The sequence below is a fragment of the Anguilla anguilla genome, chromosome 5, assembly GCF_013347855.1.
Source record: "Anguilla anguilla isolate fAngAng1 chromosome 5, fAngAng1.pri, whole genome shotgun sequence".
NCBI classification, from domain to species: domain Eukaryota; kingdom Metazoa; phylum Chordata; class Actinopteri; order Anguilliformes; family Anguillidae; genus Anguilla; species Anguilla anguilla.
In genome coordinates, this window is record NC_049205.1 from 48438754 (window position 1) to 48459496 (window position 20743).

Genomic DNA, 20743 nt, shown 5'->3' on the forward strand with positions numbered 1-20743 from the left:
AACGTCAGGACCTGGATGTAAAACACAGTTATTAGTTCCTGTTGGTCGTTCTGTTTTGTGAATAGATAGAAGTGTTTGTGGGCTCGCTAGTATGAAACACTGGCATGCCCAGCGATTTGGGCTTTATCTTTGAATTACAGACGTTTTTAATCTATCAGTTAATTGAATATCGGGTTTTGGAGGATTATGGAAAACACACCATTTCAGCGTTTTCCGGATGGACCGCAGCAGCCGTCAAATTCAGGTTTTTTAGACCCAAACTTCTGTGACACGAGAAGGGGAGCTTTCGCTCGACCACCTTTGCCTCAGCCATCGTACGACTCTCCGGGTGCATATCAGAGTACGTCTACTGCTCCTGGTGGATTTTGGTCTGATTCGAGTATTTACCAACAGCACGCTCAGCTAACTCCTGTTAATAGTCAAATGTTGAATTATGTTCAAACAGAATGGTCCACGGCACCTCCTGCTGTTGGTCATGGCAGGGATGGGTACAGACCTCCATTACCTCAACAATATATCTTTAATAGGGGACATCCGAACGCTATAGTCCCGGATTTTGACCCAACGAGACCGCCTCCACCACTGTACGAGTCACAACCCGGGCAGTTTCCCCGCAGGTTTGACGACCGTCCTGCCACCGATTCTTCCTCCAGACCTCCCTTAGACTACATGCAGCGCGAAGTGTCTGGTAAACAGTGGCAGCAGGGCTCTGATGTGCGACTACATAGTCAGTTGGGAGCTTCACATTTTAATACACATTTGGAAGAGCGCCAAGCTTATCCGAAATCTGGACCACCGATTCGGACAGAGTTCCAGAATGTAGGCAGTAATGAGTTGCATTATCAGAGACAAAATAATCAACCGCAAGTCAACCACAGCTCGACTGATCACCAGATGCACAACGCTCGCTGGCATCAACAGACTTACCAAGGCAGCCAGGACAGTGGTAATTCGAAGGAATTCCAACCTTCAATTTCAGATGCAGAAGCAAAACAGAGACTGATGGACAAGCAGTGGCTCGTAAATTTTTTGTTGAACAGAAAAACTGTAGAATTTACTTCCCCTAAGCAGACGCGTGATAGGCCATCCATCAGTCAAGTGAGGGAGACACTTTACAGCGCCGCTCGGTTAGTGTCTGAGCTATCAGTCGCATGTGAGAAATTGAAAGAGAATGTGGATAATGCAAATATTTGGACAGAATTATACCCCAAGGCAGTTGCCACGAAAAGCGCACTACTGGAGAAACTGAACCTTTTTAGTGATTCTGCTTATGTAGAAACCGTCAAGAAAAAATTGGCTCTCATAAGTAAGAAAAGACTCAGGATTCGGAGAAAAAAACGCGAGCTAATTCAGGAGGGAAAAGAAGAGGATGAAAGAGCTGCTGAAAGGGAAGCTGCCATTGACAAGTGGCGAATGAAACGCATCCGCGAAGTCGAAGAGAAGAAAAGGGTAAGAGGAACCACCCCGGGTTAGTCATTGTCGTCCAGGGGGCCAACTATGTATGTTTGCTGCTGTTGTTGTTTCTTGTTGTTGTGGGAATTTGCTATGTCTATACCCCTGTCTGGACGGAATTAGTTTCACTCGGGGAGGTCAGTTAATGCCAGTTTTTACCAGCAATTTTATTCACGTCTAGAGCGACTATGTCAAATTAAAGGAAAAGCCAATATAAAGTCGTAGTAAGGTGTTGCCAGAACAGCTTCAGTGCGCCTTGGCATAGATTCTGCAAGTCTCTGGAACTCTACTGGAGGGATGGAACACCATTCCTCAGAAAAGATATTCCCTCATTTGGTGTTTTGATGATGATGGTGGTTGAGAGCGCTGTGTAACACATTGGTCCAAAATCTCCCATAGGTGTCCAATTGGATTGAGATCAGGTGACTGCGAAGGCCATAGCATATGATTCACATAATTTTTATACTCATCAAACCATTCAGTGATCCCTCATACCCTGTGGATGGGGGCATTGTCATCTTTGAAGAGACCACTCCCATCATGATAGAATTGTTTCATTATAGGATGAAGGTGATCACTCAGAATAACTTTGCATTAATTTACAGTCCTCTCTAAGGGGACAAGTGGACCCAAACCATGCCAGGAAAATGCCACCCACAGCATGACAGAGCCATTGGACCCCCTCACTATAAGGGTCAAGCATTCAGGCCTGTACCGTTGTTTTGGTGTATGCCACACATGTACTCGCCCACTTGTCGAGAATATGGTGAAGGATGACTCATCTGACCAAATCACTTTTTTTCACATCTCTATAGACCAGTACCTATGATTTTTGCACCACTGAACTCTCAGATGTGCATTCGTCTTTGTAATGAAGGTTTTATGCACTGCAACCCCACTATAATATTCCCCACTATGTTCTTGCTGATGCAGTCTGGTCACGTCCTGCATTGACATTCTCAGCCACCTGAGAAAGAGTTGCTCTTATGTTTTTCATGCATATTTTAAATGTTAAAAAAACGTGTTTTCTTTTAATTGTATAAAGTTACATGTGTGTTGTTGGGTTTTTTTTTTTCATGCTAGGCAGGAATGTGTGTCAGACCATTGAAATCACTGACGTGCAGTGATTAAAAAAAAAAAAAAAAAAAAAAAACTTGTCCGGCAACACTAATCCCGTACTTTTGAACCTTTCATTTTCCATCTTCAGTGTCCCCACTGATTTCACTTGTCTGTCTATAATTTAATCATTCAAAAATGCGACCTCCCCCAACCAACGACCTGTATGTAGAAACATATTTTACAATTACTTACCAGTAGGGGGCAACCTGTCAACACAGTTACAGTTATTAAATTCTTTAGCATATTCATGTAAGATTGACTACTTTTGCTCCTAGAAACTGCATTGTTATAGGGCTACCATATGAATTTTATATGCACATATCGCTTGACTTCTTACCTTCTGGGATTTTCAATTTGTATCTTATGGATTTGGGAAATATAAAGTTTGTCCACTACCGTGGGTAGTGTCTGCTAAGGAAATATGCAATGCTATATTATTATTCAGTTAATTTATTTTATAACAGGAGCTGGAGCTGAAAATGGCTGCCGATAGTGTGCTTTCTGAGGTGAGGAAAAAACAGGCCGATGCCAAGAGAATGCTGGACATTCTACGCTCCTTGGAGAAACTACGAAAGCTGAGAAAGGAGGCAGCTGGTCGAAAAGGTAAAAACGGAGTCTTTCACTTTTCAGCGCATGTCACTCTAAATGGCATGTGCGAAATGTGTCCATGGGGCTACTGGGTGGCTCATCCTGTTAAGGACATTCTGTTCTAACATTGAATGCGGACAGTGTCACAGCCACGTAGGGTGGCACATGATTGACTCCGTGTCGATGAGTTCGTCTGCATGCATGTCTGTGCTCTCATGAATTGACATTGGAGATCGCAGTGAGTTTTGCAGCGGGAGCATGATTGCGCATTCCAAATTGGGGGGGGGGGGGGGGGGTTAATGCATTACATATGACTGTGGCCATTGAATAAGAAATGAATGCTGAGTTTGAATGCTGTCACATTTCTGACTAACAATGGTTATGACACATTTAAAACGAATAAAAAAAAAATAAAAATTGTAAATGGACTGCATTTAGGCTATATAACGCTTTTATCCAAAGCGCTTTACAATTGATGCCTCTCATTCGCCAGAGCAGTTGGGGGTTAGGTGCCTTGCTCAAGGACACTTCGACATGCCCAGGGCGGGGTTTGAACCAGCAACCCTCCGACTGCCAGACAATCGGTCTTACCTCCTGAGCTATGTCGCCCCAAAAAAAAATTTTGTTACATTAAACAATAACTCAAATGGCATTGGTGCAACTTGTCAGAAGTTTTTTTTTTTACTGCTGAAATGGATGATGTTTAAATTAAGCAATGGCGTGATGTTAGATCATATGGCAGACATAAGACACTGGATGTTCCGATTAGCTCAGCACATATGTAATCTGTGGAGATGGGTACAGCTCTTTGCCGTTTCCCATTACCTCAGCATTTCTCTAATCCCCGTACAATCTCAAGTGATGGATGCATTGCAGTCAACTGTATTATGTGTCAGCTGACACAAACAGCAGTCATTTAATAGTAAACAAATATTCCATTGGTAGTAGAATTGCAGCAGTATGCAAATGGTGGATGAAACTGCTCTTCAATGGATGCGAATATGAAAAATAAAATGTCTGATTTTTTAAATAAAAGTGTTTATTGTGTTAATCGGCAATGTTTACACCAAGTAACAAGGCAGAAAAGAACTCGCTCCTGTGTACGGTATGGAATATGGGATTTTCCTCTCATGGTAAGCCTCGTTGTATTGTTTTCTTTATAGGAATCTTCCCTGAGAAAGAGGCGGATGAGGTGTTTGAAGGCCATGTGGAACGGCTCAGAAAGCTGATACGGAAACGCACCACCGTGTACGACGCGGAGGAGAAGGCCCTCAGGGTCATGCTGGAGGGGGAACAAGAGGAGGAGCGCAAAAAGGAGCAGGAGAAACGGCAGAAGAAGGAAAGGGAGAAGTTCCTACAGAAAAAATGGGAGGTGGAGACCATGCTCTTTGGAGGTAGTTATACAGACATTTTGAGATGAAATATGTCTCTGAGGAGGAACATCCAGCTGAAGCACTGTGCCGTCACTGCCAATTGTGTGAACTCATTCCTGATCGTGCCAGGAATTGTGGCCGAGAGTTCATTATTCAAATCGCATCAAAGTAAAGTTACTTTTTCTTTTGTCAGTTCCTGTGGTAATGGGCCTATAAAACATTAGCAAAGTACATAAAATACTTAGCACAGGTAATATAATAACAGCAGTAATACCCAGAGGTATACACAACAAGATGAACAGCAGTCAGATTGGTCTAGGGCTGCAGCAGTGAATCTGACTAATCGATTACAAACAAATAATCTATTTTCCCAAAGCATCCGTCAATGAACGAGTGCTGCTAATCGCCACAGGGAATTGATTGGAATTGCATGGCTGTTGCGGAAAAATTACGTTTTCTGAAAATAACTCTTTGAATGTTTTGGAGGTGTGTGGGCATCTAACAGAATTTACTTCATAATGAAAAGCAATCAGTTTTTTGTGAGACTGAAACGTGTGACTGGTACATTGAGTTTTGTTCAGATTCTTGATTGTGTCAATAAATTGTTCAAGATTATGTCAAAAGACTGAATGTTTTTATAGACTATTTAATTACCCCAAAAAAGAAAATTGCTAGTGTAATTGATGATGAAATAATCAACCGCTGCAGCTCTAGATCAGGGGTCCTCAATCTTATACAGAAAAGGCCGGTGTGGGTGCAGGCTTTTGTTCCAACCAAGCAGCAACACACCTGATTATACTAATCAACCCTCTGGAATCTTTGCTAAGCACCTTAATTAGTAGAATCAGGTGTGTAACTGCCCAGTTGGAAAAAAAAAACCTGCACCCACACCAGCCCTTTCTGGATAAGATTGAGGAACCTTGCTCTAGATTGTCCCTCACACTACGGAGGGAGGAGCAAGGGTGGGTTTCAGTCAGCAGGAGATGCCCTGTCTCAGCACACAACAGTGACCCCTCTGGTCAGTGAGGTGCCTGCTGTCTGAATGCCCCTGTCAGTTCTGCAGTCCCCTGCTTTGCAGTTGGCTGCAGACATTTTGGATGGTGCATGTACTACTGTGCTGCCCCTGCCCATGTATTAATGGAGGGTATTACAGAGATGGATGGACAATTATGAATGGATATTCCAATTTCAGGAAAAAAAGAGAAATGGGGATAACACTTTATTTTCTTAAGGGGATAGAAGAGCCAATATGTAAGATAGATAGATAAGATAGATATACTTTATTGAACCCCGTGGGGTAATTTGTCCTCTGCATTTTGACCCATCCTAGTTACTTTGGAGCAGTGGGCAGCCACAGTGCAGTGCCTGGGGACCAACTCCAGTTCTGAGGCCAGTGCCTTGGTCAAGGGCAACTGCAGGAGTGCGCCTAACATGCATGTCTTTGAGCGTGAGAAGAAACCGGAGTACCCGGAGTAAACCCACGCGAACACGGGGAGAACATGCAAACTCCGTACAGAAAAGCCCCAAGCCAAGATTCGAACCCACAACCTTCTTGCTGTGAGGCGACAGTATGTCCGCCCAATGTGTAAATGTGGAGAAATGGTGATAATTCCATTGGCGCTCAAAATCCCAACATTCCTCTCCTCTATTTTTCAGCGGAAATGCACCCAGATCACCCTCTCCAGCCCTTCAAACAGTGCTACACACAGGCAGAGCATTCTTTACATGCCCTGATTCAGATAAGGTAAGGATGTGTTTCTGCAAGCCTTTCTGTGGGTGGTCACATTTTATTTGTCCAATGTTTTTTTTTTATTTATTTTTTTTTTATTTAATTTTTTAATTGTTGTTCAGTTATGTAATTTCTGTCCTTGAAGAGTTTTTCAGTTGGTTCTCACCATTGGGCACATGATACAATTCTGTATGATTTATTCTGTTATTTAACTGTTGAAGACAGAATTTAATATTAATATTGGTGATGTTTTTGTAGGTGGAATTGAAAATTTAAAAGTGTATATTTTTGTTCACCCTCAGGAGAGAGTGGGATGCCTACCTGGTGCCTGCAGATCACCCTGACGGGAGCTTCATTCCTCAGGGCTGGGTCCTTCCTGAGCCCCCCTCAGATGAGACTTGGGCCTCGGCCCTGGAAAAGTAGCGGTCCCTTACATACAGGCTGCTGGACACACCCACACACATTCACTCTATTGCACAAGCTGTAGGGCTGTTATCAATGTGTTTCTGAAATCAACAAAATTTACCATCCTCAACCAAATACCTTGAGAACTTTGAGAATTGTGGGTAAATGATATGTAATGCCTCTTGGTGGAACAGTGTTCTGGATTGAGGGCATGGGTCAGTGTCCCAGTTTCCCCCCAGGAAACCACATTGGTGAGAGAGCCTTGATTTTCTCCAGGGATATGGGCTATCTGTTTCATCAAGTTTGTTTTCATTCCAAAAGCAATGAGACAGATTTCCTTCCACGTGTGATTTCATGAATAAAATATTTTTAGAAGAAATGTTATCTGTGATTCGACCCTTTTTTAATGAATGAATAAGAAATAAGAAATCCATTTTCAAACATGGGACTGCCTTGTTTTGTTATAGATCCAATCAAAAGGGTTCACCTCTCTCCATGCATTGTCTCCAGTAAACAGATGGGCTGACTGGGGTTATGTCAGTGGATTAAAGGTTCAGAGGGAATTAGCGAATGTAATTCCTGAATTCAGGAGTGCTACCTATTCTGAACAACCAATGAACTTCCTCCACATCAACTTACACCACATTAGACCTGGGCAGAATACACGCATTCATTAAATACAGGGTAAACAGATTTCCTGTTTCCATGGCAGCTCTGGGCAGGAGTATGCTTATGGAAAGTCTCCATATTTAGCCCACAAGGTATTGGCTGTGATCATCATATTGCATCATTGAAGGTCTGTGGGAACACAATCATCAAGGAGACACCTGCTCTGGACAGCTTCTCTAAAGTGGTGAGTTGATGAAATATTCAATAGACTTGTCAATTAAAATACATATTTGTAAATTAAAATACGTTGATCTGACTCTATAAATTGCAAAATACTATCAAATAGAATGCCCCATCTGGTTGCATTCAAGAGTTAGACTGATATATTAAATATTTTACTTTTGCTGAAGGGGTGGGATGTGATGTCCAGTTAGAAAGTTTAGTCATCCGTAAGTTTAAAAAGGCATTTCTGCTTCTCGTGTGTTCAACTTTTAATAGGTATTAAATAGAATGTGCAGGTTGGCTTTTTCCCCTAAGGAAAAGCATCAAAAAGTACAGAATTTCATTCAGATTTGATATCAATCAAAATTGGCTCCATTACTTGCAAATTCTTTAAGAAACATGACTGAAGGTTGCTTTTTGAACTTTCCCAATTTGTCTTTTGCTGAATGATGTAGAATCTTTATTAAGGTAACTGCAGAATGTTTAAATAAGCGCCACAGCATTCCTGACTGAAAACTATTCCTCACACCCCTTGTCTAATCTTTAAACCAAAAAATGCATTGCATCAACTGAGAGTAATGCAGCGAAAATTTATAAGTACACTTGTACTATGAAGTATTGCTGTGAAATAATGAACATTTACTGAATGGTTTCATGTATGCCACAGACAGTTGGAGTCTTGATCTTAATTAATGTATGATTTGAGAGGACTTTCAGGAGTGGAATGTTATTAGATTTGCTGAAAGATTATAGAATGTCAAACTAACGGCTCGATTTTAGTTCTCATGAAAATTTCACAACTTTGTGTAAGGAAACAATTGATTATATGCTTCAATAGAGTATTTTCAGATTGAAACTCTAGTGGTAGAGACTCAATATCAGTAGACCTGCAATCAGCCTTCACAGGTTTTATCTGGTGTAATGTTTTTTCTGTTGATGGCACGTGCTTGGGGGTCCAAGCATGTGTTGGGTGCCTTGCAACCAATCACTGCATAGCATTAGGTGGTGGCAGAGGGCTGGCCATTTAGAAGACCGCTCTAATCCATAATCCATTTAGAGGCATCAAACATTGTGTAATAAGGTAAGCAAATATAGCAAGGAAAGGCAGCCAGTTTGCTTCTCTTAGGTGAATCAAGAATAGAGTCAGACAGTTTTTCCTCGTAAGCTTGAACATCCTAAGCAGAAAAACACAAGGTGTGGTTCTGTGGGAAGAGCTACCCAGCTAGCTTTCCATCTTTTCCATTTGACGTCACGTGTGAATGTGGATGTTTTCTCCCAGGGATAAAAATGAACTGCCTCGATGAAGTTTCCTTCAAGGTCCCCATGGGGTCTCTGGAGGGGACTCTGGAGGAGGTGGAGCTTGTCACTGCGCCAGAGCTCTGCTTACCCGACTACCTTCAGATACTGCGGGAGACGAAGGTCTGAACCCTCTCTCTCTCTCTCTCTCTCTCTCTCTCTCTCTCTCTCTCTCTCTCTCTCTCTCTCTCTCTCTCTCTCTCTCTCTCTCTCTCTCTCTCTCTCTCTCTCTCTCTCTCTCTCTCTCTCTCTCTCTCTCTCTCTCTCTCTCTCTCTCTCTCTCTCACACACACATGCACAGTGCTCTGTGTTTGTTCAGTTTGGTTGAGATGACAGGACTTGAGCTACAACATTATTGTAGCCTTGGCAGTGGCATTGAATCTTGTGCCGTTCTTCTGGGATTATATCACTGGCAAGCCTTATGTTAGTGTTACGTGCTTCAGGAAATCTCCCAGGGTCTCACTCTCTTTCTTTTGTAATGATAGCCAAACAACCAAGTACTTATCTTCCAGTGTCTGAAGAATTGGGTTGTAGATATTTAATATGAATTCAGTGCATCAAACCACCCTCTTAAAATCACATTGTAATTACTTTGGTACAAGGTTGGGCAGTTGCTGGAACTGTTGCTTGGGTGATATCTTTAAACATGTTATAACAGTCGTGCTTTTTCTAGATCACTGAGTCCTGAGCAATACTCGGGCACTGCCCTCTCCTTAAATAGTCTGCAGCTGGAGGTTCTGTGCTGATGTTAGATAGCATTGCAGATCTGTTTCAACTGGATTGCAAAGCCAGTCCACCTCTTTTAATTTTTGTTTGTTGATAAGAGCAAACAAAGTTCTGTAACATTTCCCATCAATTCATCATTAATTTCACTTTGGATCCATTGTTATAATTTATGATGACTTCAGTGCTCCTAAAGGCCTTATTTGGAAATATGTTGAGATTCTATTACAGGTTTTTGCTCTTCTGGTTTGAGCTAAACGATTAGAACTCTACCAGTTCTCTACCAGTCCAAAAATAATAAACTGTTTGCCCCCACTGCTTTTTTGCATGCTTTAAGGGAAATGTAAGGAGTGAAAATGTTCAGATTATAAGAACAGTTTAAAAGCCAGATTTGTGCACCTTGAGGGTTTTGTTGCTCACTCAATTTTTCTCCAAGGAGAAAAGAACAAATGTGCAAACTTTACAGCAATGATTCTGGCAGGACATAGCAAAAGTCCAGAGCCCATTATTACAGCTGACAGAACATCACACAGGGCCTTATTGTTTGTGAGAAGGTTCCAAATAGCTCGGTGATAGATCTTGTTCAAGAGCTATTCTTTTGTGCCTAATGATTTTTGAACCTTTCATTAAAAAAATTCTTAATGCAAGGCTTGCCAACAATAGACCTGTAGTGCAACAGGGTTTTCTAGTTTATGTTTCCACCTTAAAATCAGCAAACGGTTCAGATCAAAGAAACTATGTGAGGTGAATTCATTGTAATCAACTGTTTTATCTGTTCAGTTAAGCACTGAATTGCAATGAGAACGAGCATAATGATGAAAACCAGCAGACTGTTGCATCCGAGACAAGGTTCTCCAGGTCTAATGCATTGACCACCATGGAGCTACCACTGCCGTCCACCTTCGTGACTTTTCTCTTTTGTGTTTGGCAGTATGAGTTCAGCATTGAGAAATGGGTGCTGAGAGGACTACAGAGGAGTTACCCCAGCGCTCCACAAATGCCACTGCCTCACTCCCGCTCTGAAGTGGTGGCGTCCTGTCCCCCATACTGGCTGATGTTCAGCAGTCCCCAGGAGAGCCGGCTGGCCAGACGCAGGAGCAGCGACCTCTGGGAGCCCACGCTCCGCCAGAGGAGCCGCAGCCTCAACGCCGCAGACCTGCGCTACATGCACCCCAGGGTCAAGTTCCTCATTTCAGACTCGGAAGGGGACGAAGGCTACTCCGAGGATGACGAGGGCTCGTCCACCGAGGAGGACAAATCGACCATCCATGAAGACGCAGAGCGGCCGCCCAGCTCTGCACTCAGACGCCAGTTCCACGGCCTCAAAGACCTGGGGCCTTCCTCTCGAAACCTGAACCCTCCATCCCTGCGAAACGTGGCCCACCTGAGGAAAAGCTCCTCTTCCTCCCTCCACGAATTCCGCAAAAACTCACTGGAAAGGCCCAGGACGAGCAGCCCCCAGCGCCAAGGCCAGAGGCGCCCGACAAGGAGGCTGCATTCGCTGTCCCGCTCAAGCCGCCAGCACTCCCTCAGCCCCCAGCCGCCATCTTCATCCCCCCCCTGCCACTTACAGCCCAGGCCTGCCACCGCCGGACACATCCCCTCCATCAAGAGCCACAAGCCCACCACACCGGTAAGAGTGCCACACCCAGAAACATCCTGAACACATTGTAGAATAACAAATACAGGTCAAGGTGCAAACATTTAGCGAAATTGTGCACAGACAGAGATTTCCAGTGCATCATAGATATGCCATAGCATAGTTATTTTCTAATATTTTCAAGAAAATCCTGCATAGTATGCCTTTATTATTTCTCCTCTGGTAGAAGTCAGAGGAGGATAATTTACAATGCTGATATTAAAATGGCACAAAAATCCATAAGGTCCTGCATGTATATGTATCTGAAACTGTGAGTAGTAATGTTTTTCTCAAAAATATATTTGATTAAGAATATCACCATAGAGGTGTTTATTTGCAAACTCTGATTTCTATCATTCCACAAATTTTTATTAAATATTGTGAATGTCGGAAAAGGCTGTGATAAAGATATTCCCAATGTACAGTTGACAGCAAGTCAGCCTAATTAACTTTCCAGGGTGTGTTTAATCCATTGCTGAACACAGACATTTGTCCAGCCATGTGTGACCTTACTATAAGCAGCTATGACTTACCAAAGCTTAAAAAAGACAGGAGGCATTTAAATCAGTGGACAAAGCACTGTTACTATTCTAATGCCTCATGGAACTCTCACAGCCTTTTTATGTCTGAGTGTTCAGACTGAACCGTACCCCAGATTGCTGGCATACTGCTTCTGGGAGAATATCAGTCTTCTTTTAATTCACAAAGGAAACCAGTTATAACTAGTTGAAGATGTTGGTTAGGAGAGATAATGACTGTGTAAGCTATGTTCACTTTTTCATGCCACATTTCTCAAATGTTTCTAAAGATGTACCCTCTAAGAATAGCTAGTGTAAAGTCTTTTCCTGGAATACTCCCAAGTTGTTACAAGTTCGTTGGGATTAGTGGGTAATACTGCCCCGCAAATGTGTATCTCAGCGGAATAGCATGTCAAGGTTATATGCTTGATGGTGTCGCATAGCAAATATAACTGAGCATTGTTTGCTGGCTTTAAAGCAATAAATTCTGCTGCCAGTTACTCAATGAGGAAGCCAGATTGGGGATATAGGGACATAGGGACTCTAACATAGGGACTCTAAGGCCTGGTCACATAAGGCGCACTCAGTGTAGTTTAGTTGTAGTTCAGTCCCCTCTCATTCATGGGGTTGTGACCCTGTGCTGTGGGCTCTCTGCAGTCTCTTAGCCCATACTCCTGCCTGCCACCCCCTCCCTCGGCGCCTCATCCCCTTGGCTCCCACACATCCGCCCCGGACTCCTCGGTGGAGCTGCTGTCGGCCCTGAGCCAAGAGGAGCAGGAGCTGCTGGAAGCCGTTACGAAGAAGGGCTACCCGCTGCGCACCGCCATCATCGCCCTGCAGAAGACCGGCCGGCAGAGCCCAGAGCAGGTCTGACCACGTAACCGAAAACTGGAGGCTCTCTCAAGGGTTTCAGCTGCAGGTTCTTCTTGACTAGTTTGCAAATACAGTGCACTCGTCAGTGAAAGCAGTATTGTCTTCGCCTGCAAGCTCCCTGAGAGATGTGTCATTTTATGCAAGTGCTGACGTCGAATAAAAATGTCTTCCTCAAACTGTATTTACAATGCATGAAATGACAGAGAAACTGTCTCCCCTGGAAAACTTCATTCTTAATATTACTTAATACTTACTGTTTTTGGAAAGATCTTTTAAGCCATTAGTGCATATACATATGAAATGTAATGTTACATATCTGTTGCCAAATATTGCTCAAAAGCCCCCTCCCCAGCACTAACCTTACTATTAAACATTCTATTAATTCTCATTTTACTGAGAGAACATCTGGTTTTATCTCCCAAAAGATGTTGGTTGCCTGTGAAATTGAAACCATGGTAATAAAAAATAGATACCAAAAAATAGACACTAAAGTTTCCACAATCTGGAATTTATTATATTATTCTTAGTGTCTCACAGCAGTTCCCAGGAGTACAAGTGAGTCACTAGGCAGTCTGCATAGCCTGCGGGGAGGAGCTGTGGTTGTACTGCGGGGTCATGTGGTTAAACCTAGTTAACCCTAGCTGTGAGCTGTACTCAGGAAGACCAGTGGTGGAGGCACATACAGGCCTCTGCTGGACTCTCGGCCTGCTGTCTATTGTTTAGAAGGCTTCTCTCATCAATCCATAAAATTTTTATCTAATTAGAGAGCCTGCACAAAAGTTATGAGTCAAAGCCAATTGCTGTTTTGTCTTCTGAATTTGTATGTACAATTATAACATGATCAGGAGGGAAAGGAACATTTTTTCCTGCATTACATTTGAGAAGTAAACCATTTACCATTGTTTGAATATTTAACATAAGTTTTCATGACCCTAGCCTGTGTGATGGCACATTTTCAGTGCCACGTACTGGTAGGTGGTCTGTGTCTGAGAACCTTTAAGGCTTTGCTTGCACTTGGCTGTAAAATGCTGAAGAGAGAAAGCAGCTGGCATGGATGCTCAGGGCTTCACTAACAAGGCTGAGCCCCCTGACCTGGTTAATTAGTGCCCCAATCGGCAAAGACTGACATCCCACAGCTCTCACACATATTCTGTTTCACTCAGTCAGTGGCAGGATGAAAATAAGACATGGCTTTACTTTTAATTTTTCTTAACCACTCTGATATGTGAAATCAGTTTTTTTTCACCTGTAGCAATGAGATCTGCTATGAATCCTCGATAGTGAGCAAGGGACTCTGAATCCATAAATGGAGGGGAGGGCGGGGCTCTTAATGTCATTGGTGGAATTTCTCACAGTGGTGTGGAATTGGCCATGGGTTCTCCCGTCTTCATTGGTTTTGATGCTTCTTTTCATCTCTGCTGTCCACAGATCCTGAGCTACCTGGTGACGTGCGATCGGCTGTGTAAGCTCGGCTATGATTCAGTCCAAGTGGAGGAGGCGTTGGAGATGTTCCACAATTGCGAGACCAAGGTGAGTGTCCTGTGAAGTCACAGTGCAGAGCTATTTCAATGACCATAAGAAATAATGACGATGATACAAAGAAAACAAAATGCCTTTTTACATGTATGTTTGCACTCTATGGTCTGCAACTAGTGTGCTATATCCCAGCATGGCCCTGCCCCTATCTCCTAAGCTGAATTTGCATGATTAAATTTTATTCGATATTGTCTCATTAGCAATTTCAATGATTGACAGTTTCTTAATCTTAATGTTTAATAATTCAGGCCTTTGTTTTTGTGGGACTGCACGCAGTACGACTTGCATATTGTCATCTTTAACATCCTTCAAAGGATGTGGCTTTGTAAACACTGAAAAATAGGCAATTGAATAACCCTTAAATCATTAAATCCTTTTAGAGCAAGTTTAACTGAGTTCCCCCCCCCCCCCCGACTTTTTTTTCTAGGCTGCAGAATTCTTGCACCTTTTGGCTCAGTTTAATGAGATGGGCTTCCAGCAGAATGCCATCAAAGAGGTGCTGCTGGTGCATGAGAACCACTGTGAGAGAGCCCTGGAGGAGCTGATGACACGTGTGGCATCCTGAGACAGGAAGTCCAGTCTGTCTCACGATGAGTGTGGATTGGTCACCCCCTCTGGGCAATGGATTAAGCTGATTTGTGCATTATACATTGCACATGTTAAAGATGTCACATCTATTAAACAATAAATGTATCTGTGAACAATTATGATGGACAGGTGCTTTATAAGAAAAGCTTAAGCATCAGCTCATTGGCATATTGGTTTTTCATGAAAAAAATGGCTGTCTAAAGATTTGTCTTGAGAAATGTACTATTATTATTATTGTTGTTGTTGTTGTTGTTACTACTACTATGACTAATAATAATAATAATTGTATGTACGTTTTATATTTATTTGTTCACTTTGCACTTTGAATAACAGATATCTATTGTAACAACACAGAAGTCCAAGGAATGTTTTTTCCTGTAGCGTTACCCATAAGGGGCATGCAGGCCATATGTGTGCTGAGTTTACAATGTGACTTTTTAAATGTACCAACAGTTGTGTATGAACATAGCACAGCTGAGAAACTGAGAGAGGTGGTGGTAAGAGTATATAGTGTCGGTTAATATAATTAATCTCTCTGCATTGCTCCTTGTGCCCACACCAACCAATGAGGTGCAAAGTGTAATGCTAAAAGTGTTAATCATCCACCTGAAATTTGACCCCATGTAGAGGCAGGCCTGTTATATATTCCGATGATCCCAATGCTCATCTTCTACGACACCATGCCTGGAATTAATAATAGCTCAAATAATAGCTGCCAGCTGGTCTTTTTCTCATGAGTATTTGGTGTAGATGATGCTCTAAATATTATTTCTGGGTAGGCTATATAAAATGTCTTGATTTTACAATGTATTTGCTAAATTAATGCAACTATATTATATTTATACTGCATATTTTCAAATTACTGATTATTTCAAAACATTGTATGTGATCTTGTATTTCAAACGGGATCACAACTCTTTTTATATTCAATTTTACATTGGTATATATACAATAATTAAGTTGCATTAAGAAAATTTGAATGTAGAGGTTGTAAAAATGTCACAAAAAGAAATCAAAAAATATTAAAAATAATTTTCAGAAATTCTGATTCTGAATCACTGTATTTTGTTTTACTTACATTTTTCTACTCAGATTTGCAGCATGTGAAACCCAATATGAATCTGTTGATAAGACTATGGGTTTCCTTCCAGACATTTGCTGTCATTACTGGAAATGTGAGCGTGCACTGGGAAACAAAACAATCAAGTTCTGTGAGTTTATTATCAAAACTACAAAAGATATCAGCAGTGGGCTGACAAGGTGTGTATTAAAGATTTGTATCTTCTGTTGATTGACTAGGTATGCATAAAAGGGTATGTTGAGCTAAAATGGCTTTTCTTTTATGACCTCATTATGACTAAATACAGACCAAAAAAGAGCAGGCACTTCACTCCTTAGAAGCATGGATTTTTAATAAGTGTAGTTATAATTGTAGTTATCAAGTGAGTGGGAAAAATCTGTATTGTATTTATTTCATTTTTTTGAACTTGTCACATATTATGCGCAGTGTTAAGAAAAATGGAGCTTTAATATTGCATAGGAATGTTTTAATTTTCAATGCGGCTGGTTAAAAAACAAGTGTGTTAAAACCCTTCACAATTTCACACCTCCAGAACACTGCACATTAAATCTTGACTACTGGCAAGTCATCTGGCTCTGAAAAGAATAATAACACTAGGTATCAGAGCCCTTCATTTTATTTATTTATTTATTTATTTATTTATTTTTCTTGGAACAAGGCTGCACGGATGTAATTTCTTTGATGACAATAAAAAAATGTCCACTGCATACATTTTCTTGCACAATCTACCAGTTTTATCTAACAACAGTGGAAAAAACATTAGTGTTTATTTAGCATACCCTTGAACTCCCAGGGGACAGTTCCCTGAAAGCAAGATGTAATCTAAAATTCCTGTCATTAATGGCTCATGGGTATGGTAGTTTTTAGGAAAAAGGCCTTGTATGGATTCATTCTAAAGTGTTCTGGGAAGTGATTGCAGTGCTATCCGAATATGAATAAAGTAAATAAGCGGAAACATGAGTGTTCTCAAGCAGTCTGATACAGATGTAATGTTATTGTGGGACCTCACTCATTTAAAGGGGCAAAACTTGAGGACTTTGAATTTGTTGCAGGATTCAAGTCTCAGCTTTGGCTCTGTCACTAATTTATGACCAGCAATTTTCAGTGGCGTGACACAAACAATCAAAGCTCATCTGATGCAAAGGATCTAGACAGCAATTTTTTTTTTCCTTTTGTTTAATACTTATACCATCTTATAAAGTCATGATATCAATTATTTCCAATATCAATCAGTACATTGTGAAGGGGGTGATTTTTGGTGATACACATTGTTCTCTAAATTCTGCTCATACCCATTCAGGACTCCTTGACCCCGTGGCAGTTTGCCCATCTTCGGCAGCCTCAGTAAAAATGTCCACATGGAGCCAATTCTGGGAAAGCCATTCATCTCTTTCTTTGGTTTCCATTTTTTCTTGTCCTCAATTGTAAACTCCAGCGTCATCTTGCGTTTAACGGTGAACACAGAGTCGCCTCTCACGACAGCAGTAAAGAGAGCACCTTCGCTGTTTTCATACAGGCCGGGCATGGCTGTCCACTGCCCCGTGGTGAGGTTGTAGCAGTCCATCATGCATCTCAGGAAGTCGTCGCAGGGTCCGTTTCGCATCACGTATAGGTTGTCCCTATGTGCCACCATGCAGTGACCGTAGCTGTGCTGGCGTATCAATGCCGTGATGTGCACCCATCTGTCTTCAGGAGGAACATACTCGTAGATATCCGTGGTGTCCATTGGCCTCCACAGACACACAAATATCCTGCTCATGGCCTTGGTGCATGCCGCACCGGCCACTGGCCGAGGTAGTTGAGACACTAAGGACCAGGTGCAAGTCGAGAGTTTGTACCTTTCCACCGATGACATGGTGGTTCTCTCGTATTCTCCACCAATGGCATAAAGGTAATCCTCATGTCCCACCAATGTAAAGTTATATCGTAGCTGCTGGGGGCTCACAAAAGTGCTCCAGGTGTCAATCACAGGGTCGTAGCAGAAGCAGGGTTCCACCACTTGATTGGTCACATCACGCACACCTCCAACAATGTATAATTTGTTGTTAAGGACCGTCACCCCAGCCATGGTCGTGCTAGCATCAACTGGTAAATCAGTCAAAACTTTCCACTCCTTCTCATCTTCATCCAAGTAACAAACCGTCCTTTGGAAGTCTTGTAACAATTTGATAGTTGGAGAGTGTGTTCCAACTGTCACATACGTACTGGGGACCAGAGATTCCACATACTGTAATAGTTCATCAGGCAAACATCTTGCATCTTCTTCCAGATCACGGTACATGTCTCGGATGAACAGAGCAGCACTGTGGTAAAGCTCCCACAGGCCATAGGTGGCCGCTGTGTGGTACATGAGCAAGCAGTTATCAGAATGAATTATATTTATAAGATGCTTTGTAAGAGCATCCACCTGAAGAAATGCAGCGCATTCTATGGCCTCAATGATCTCTTCATCATTCAGAATGGGTCGCTCACCATTGAGGACGCTGAGGGTGACCAGGAACCCACGGGCACGCAGTCCCTTTACATGAATTTCCTCCTGTTGGCATTCTCTCATTCCCGATTGGAAAAGAGCTCGGAAGTACTCACAGTTCCTTGTCAGCAGAGCCCTGTCGACCGAGAAAACACTCTCCCCCACTCTCACTTTCTGGTTTGCCATCTCTGGATCCAGCCCTGGTTTGCGATCAAGCTCCTCCGATTCGCCCTCCGAACACCTGCTCTGCCCCATCAAGCATTATTTTTTCATCTCAATTATTGGAAAGTAAAATGACATACCATAAGAATTTATCAGAGTACGAAACCAGGAGATAAAATCAGTTTACATTGTGCTCTTTCGGTCCGATAACTGAGAAACCTGAGAAACTGTCTGCTCTGACTAATGCAGATTGACTCCACTGGGCATCTACTGTTTGCGTTGCTGTTCGCAGCTATAAGAATAGCACTGGCTATAGATAGCAGCAGGGCTTGTGACAGAACTCCAATACACTATGACTAGCTGACAGAGTGGGCTGATGAGAGGTCAAATAGACCCCTGTTACAATGCCAAACAATAATTATGATGATTTGCAGCCATTTATTCCTGGCTACAGCCAGATGTCAATTCTGCAGAACAGAGTTCAATGACCAAGAGTAGATGACAAATTTAATTTGAATGTTCTTGTAAGACAGTTTAGTTTGTGCAGCTGTATAGTTCTGAAATCCAATCTCTGACAGAATAGTGTAGGTTTAAATAATCTGTGCCACGGCTGGGCCACACATTTCATGTTTTTTTATTTATTTTTATGTTGGAGCCCTTTGGTCCCACAACAGCATTCTTGTTTACCCTTGTTGTCACCTGAGACCATTCCATAAAACAACAAACCTAAGACTGCAGGGAGACTTCTACTCTGTTGTTTTACTTTCCCAGTTTACAATCACAATCAACTTATTCACAACCAGCTCCTGGATAATGATCTCTACACATTCTGATTCACTTCCTCTGGATACATGCATCCATGGCCAGTATCTCACTTTATACTTGGACTTATATTTATCTGCAATTAAACTGGCCTTACAAGAGATGTTCTCCAGTCAACCCAGTGAGTAGTCTGCTGCATAAATATACACTTGTGTGACTTGACTCCACCAGGCACAATGAGAACATGCAACTGCAACTTCAGTACAATCCCAATAACTCACATGTAACATGAGAACCACCCCCTGGAACATTCAATTGTATTTGCAAGCAACCTCATCTGTCTATTCAGGAGACAAGCTAACATGCTTTCCCTCAAATAAAAGATAATGTCAGCTGCTGCTTCTTTTCATTCTGCAATCCACAAGTTCATGGTCATTCCAATGACTAAATCCCTCCCAGAATAAATGACACTATGGCTAATTACGCTCTGCCCTGCAAGGTTAAACTCCCCTTTGCGGTATAACAGCCCATCAAAATGACTTAACTCAGTGTTTTAGCTTATGAGCAAGTCTTCATACTTTCTATAAAAAGGAGGGAGTTGGTTAGACCAGCCTTTTGTCTCCACTGACAGAAATAATCTGACTGAAGCCTTATTCGCTCTAGTGATCCTTAAGCACCGAACACACTACTAGCTGACTGATTTGCAGGGATAGCACTATTGCATTCTCTATCCCATGCTCTCATGAGATGCCCATAAACCCTAGAGTAAGACTGCAGTATTCTGGGCTTCCTTAATGTATACACACCCACACCAAGGACACTTTTTGTTTGTCTGGTTCTGCTTGCAGCTATATGCTTGGGTGATGTCACTGGAACTGAAATATTCAGTGCCCTGACTCCTCATCTTTTTATTCATGGGTCAGCATGCCTTTGCATGATGTGTTTCAGCTTTAACGTAATGCTTTGACTCCTCCTTCAGACTCCTGTATATGTACCCTTATGTAAAAATAAAAAAATAAATGTGAAAATGTGAAGTTCACATGTGAATTCAATATTTTCACGTGTGAATTAAAATATTCACATGTGAAAAGAAAATACCACATGTGAAATGGACATTTTCACATGTCAAAATAGGTCACATCTCTTGCATCTTCACATTGTCACATGTCACTGACTTACTGATGACCTATGCTTACTGATTTTGGCTCACATTTTAAGTGGGATTATTTTTATAGTTCACATGTTGGGTGTTCACATGTGATTTTTGAACAAGTCATATTTTTAAGGGTACTTATACATGTATAATCTGGAATGAAGACTTATTGTGCTCATGCATGGGACCCTAAAACACCCCTTTCCTCATCTGTAAAATACATGTATTCTTTAAACTGTAACACAAACAATATGCAAACTACAAAGCAGATATTCGACATGTGGAGATATATTTACACATATATTTTCACATATTCTATATTCTGAATAGGGTGGTTATACATTGTCTGTGTTTACTGAGACAGGCCATGCCGTATATTTCTGCATTGTTAATTTAGAAAGAACTGCGCAGTTTCCCTACAAGGAATTTGGCAGTCAATCAAATA

The 20743-nt window shown here is 41.9% G+C and overlaps 3 protein-coding genes across 3 annotated transcripts; 2 read left to right on the plus strand and 1 right to left on the minus strand.

The window, feature by feature from the left end:
• The first annotated feature begins 40 nt into the window (after positions 1–40).
• On the plus strand, positions 41–7050 carry pdcd7 (programmed cell death 7). Its single transcript, XM_035417335.1, has 5 exons — positions 41–1449; positions 3036–3174; positions 4323–4553; positions 6189–6276; positions 6564–7050. Exons 1-5 carry the CDS (start codon positions 187–189, stop codon positions 6682–6684), a joined length of 1842 nt encoding a protein of 613 aa, XP_035273226.1. The 5' UTR covers positions 41–186; the 3' UTR covers positions 6685–7050.
• On the plus strand, positions 6842–12546 carry LOC118228179 (ubiquitin-associated protein 1-like). The gene is made up of 4 exons (XM_035419515.1): positions 6842–6917; positions 8777–8916; positions 10448–11149; positions 12331–12546. Exons 1-4 carry the CDS (start codon positions 6842–6844, stop codon positions 12544–12546), a joined length of 1134 nt encoding a protein of 377 aa, XP_035275406.1.
• A 1430-nt stretch (positions 12547–13976) lies between these two features.
• Positions 13977–18686, minus strand: kbtbd13 (kelch repeat and BTB (POZ) domain containing 13). Its single transcript, XM_035417336.1, has 2 exons — positions 17044–18686; positions 13977–14085 (listed from the first exon to the last, which is right to left on the minus strand). The coding sequence occupies exons 1-2, from the start codon at positions 18474–18476 to the stop codon at positions 14019–14021; spliced, it is 1500 nt and encodes a 499-aa protein (XP_035273227.1). The 5' UTR covers positions 18477–18686; the 3' UTR covers positions 13977–14018.
• Between the last annotated feature and the right edge of the window lie 2057 nt (positions 18687–20743).

Excerpts from the sequence above, each read along its gene's own strand:
- LOC118228179 (XM_035419515.1), top strand. The coding sequence starts at position 6,842 with ATGCCTCTTGGTGGAACAGTGTTCTGGATTGAGGGCATGGGTCAGTGT. Across the intron at positions 6,918-8,776 it reads CCCCCCAGGAAACCACATTG|GGATAAAAATGAACTGCCTC; the intron begins GTGAGAGAGCCT and ends GTTTTCTCCCAG. Across the intron at positions 8,917-10,447 it reads AGATACTGCGGGAGACGAAG|TATGAGTTCAGCATTGAGAA; the intron begins GTCTGAACCCTC and ends TGTGTTTGGCAG.
- pdcd7 (XM_035417335.1), top strand. The coding sequence starts at position 187 with ATGGAAAACACACCATTTCAGCGTTTTCCGGATGGACCGCAGCAGCCG. Across the intron at positions 3,175-4,322 it reads GGAGGCAGCTGGTCGAAAAG|GAATCTTCCCTGAGAAAGAG; the intron begins GTAAAAACGGAG and ends TTTTCTTTATAG. Across the intron at positions 4,554-6,188 it reads GGAGACCATGCTCTTTGGAG|CGGAAATGCACCCAGATCAC; the intron begins GTAGTTATACAG and ends TCTATTTTTCAG.
- kbtbd13 (XM_035417336.1), bottom strand. The coding sequence starts at position 18,476 with ATGGGGCAGAGCAGGTGTTCGGAGGGCGAATCGGAGGAGCTTGATCGC. Across the intron at positions 14,086-17,043 it reads GGTCAAGGAGTCCTGAATGG|GACACTCACCTTGGTCTCGC; the intron begins GTATGAGCAGAA and ends GTGACTTCACAG.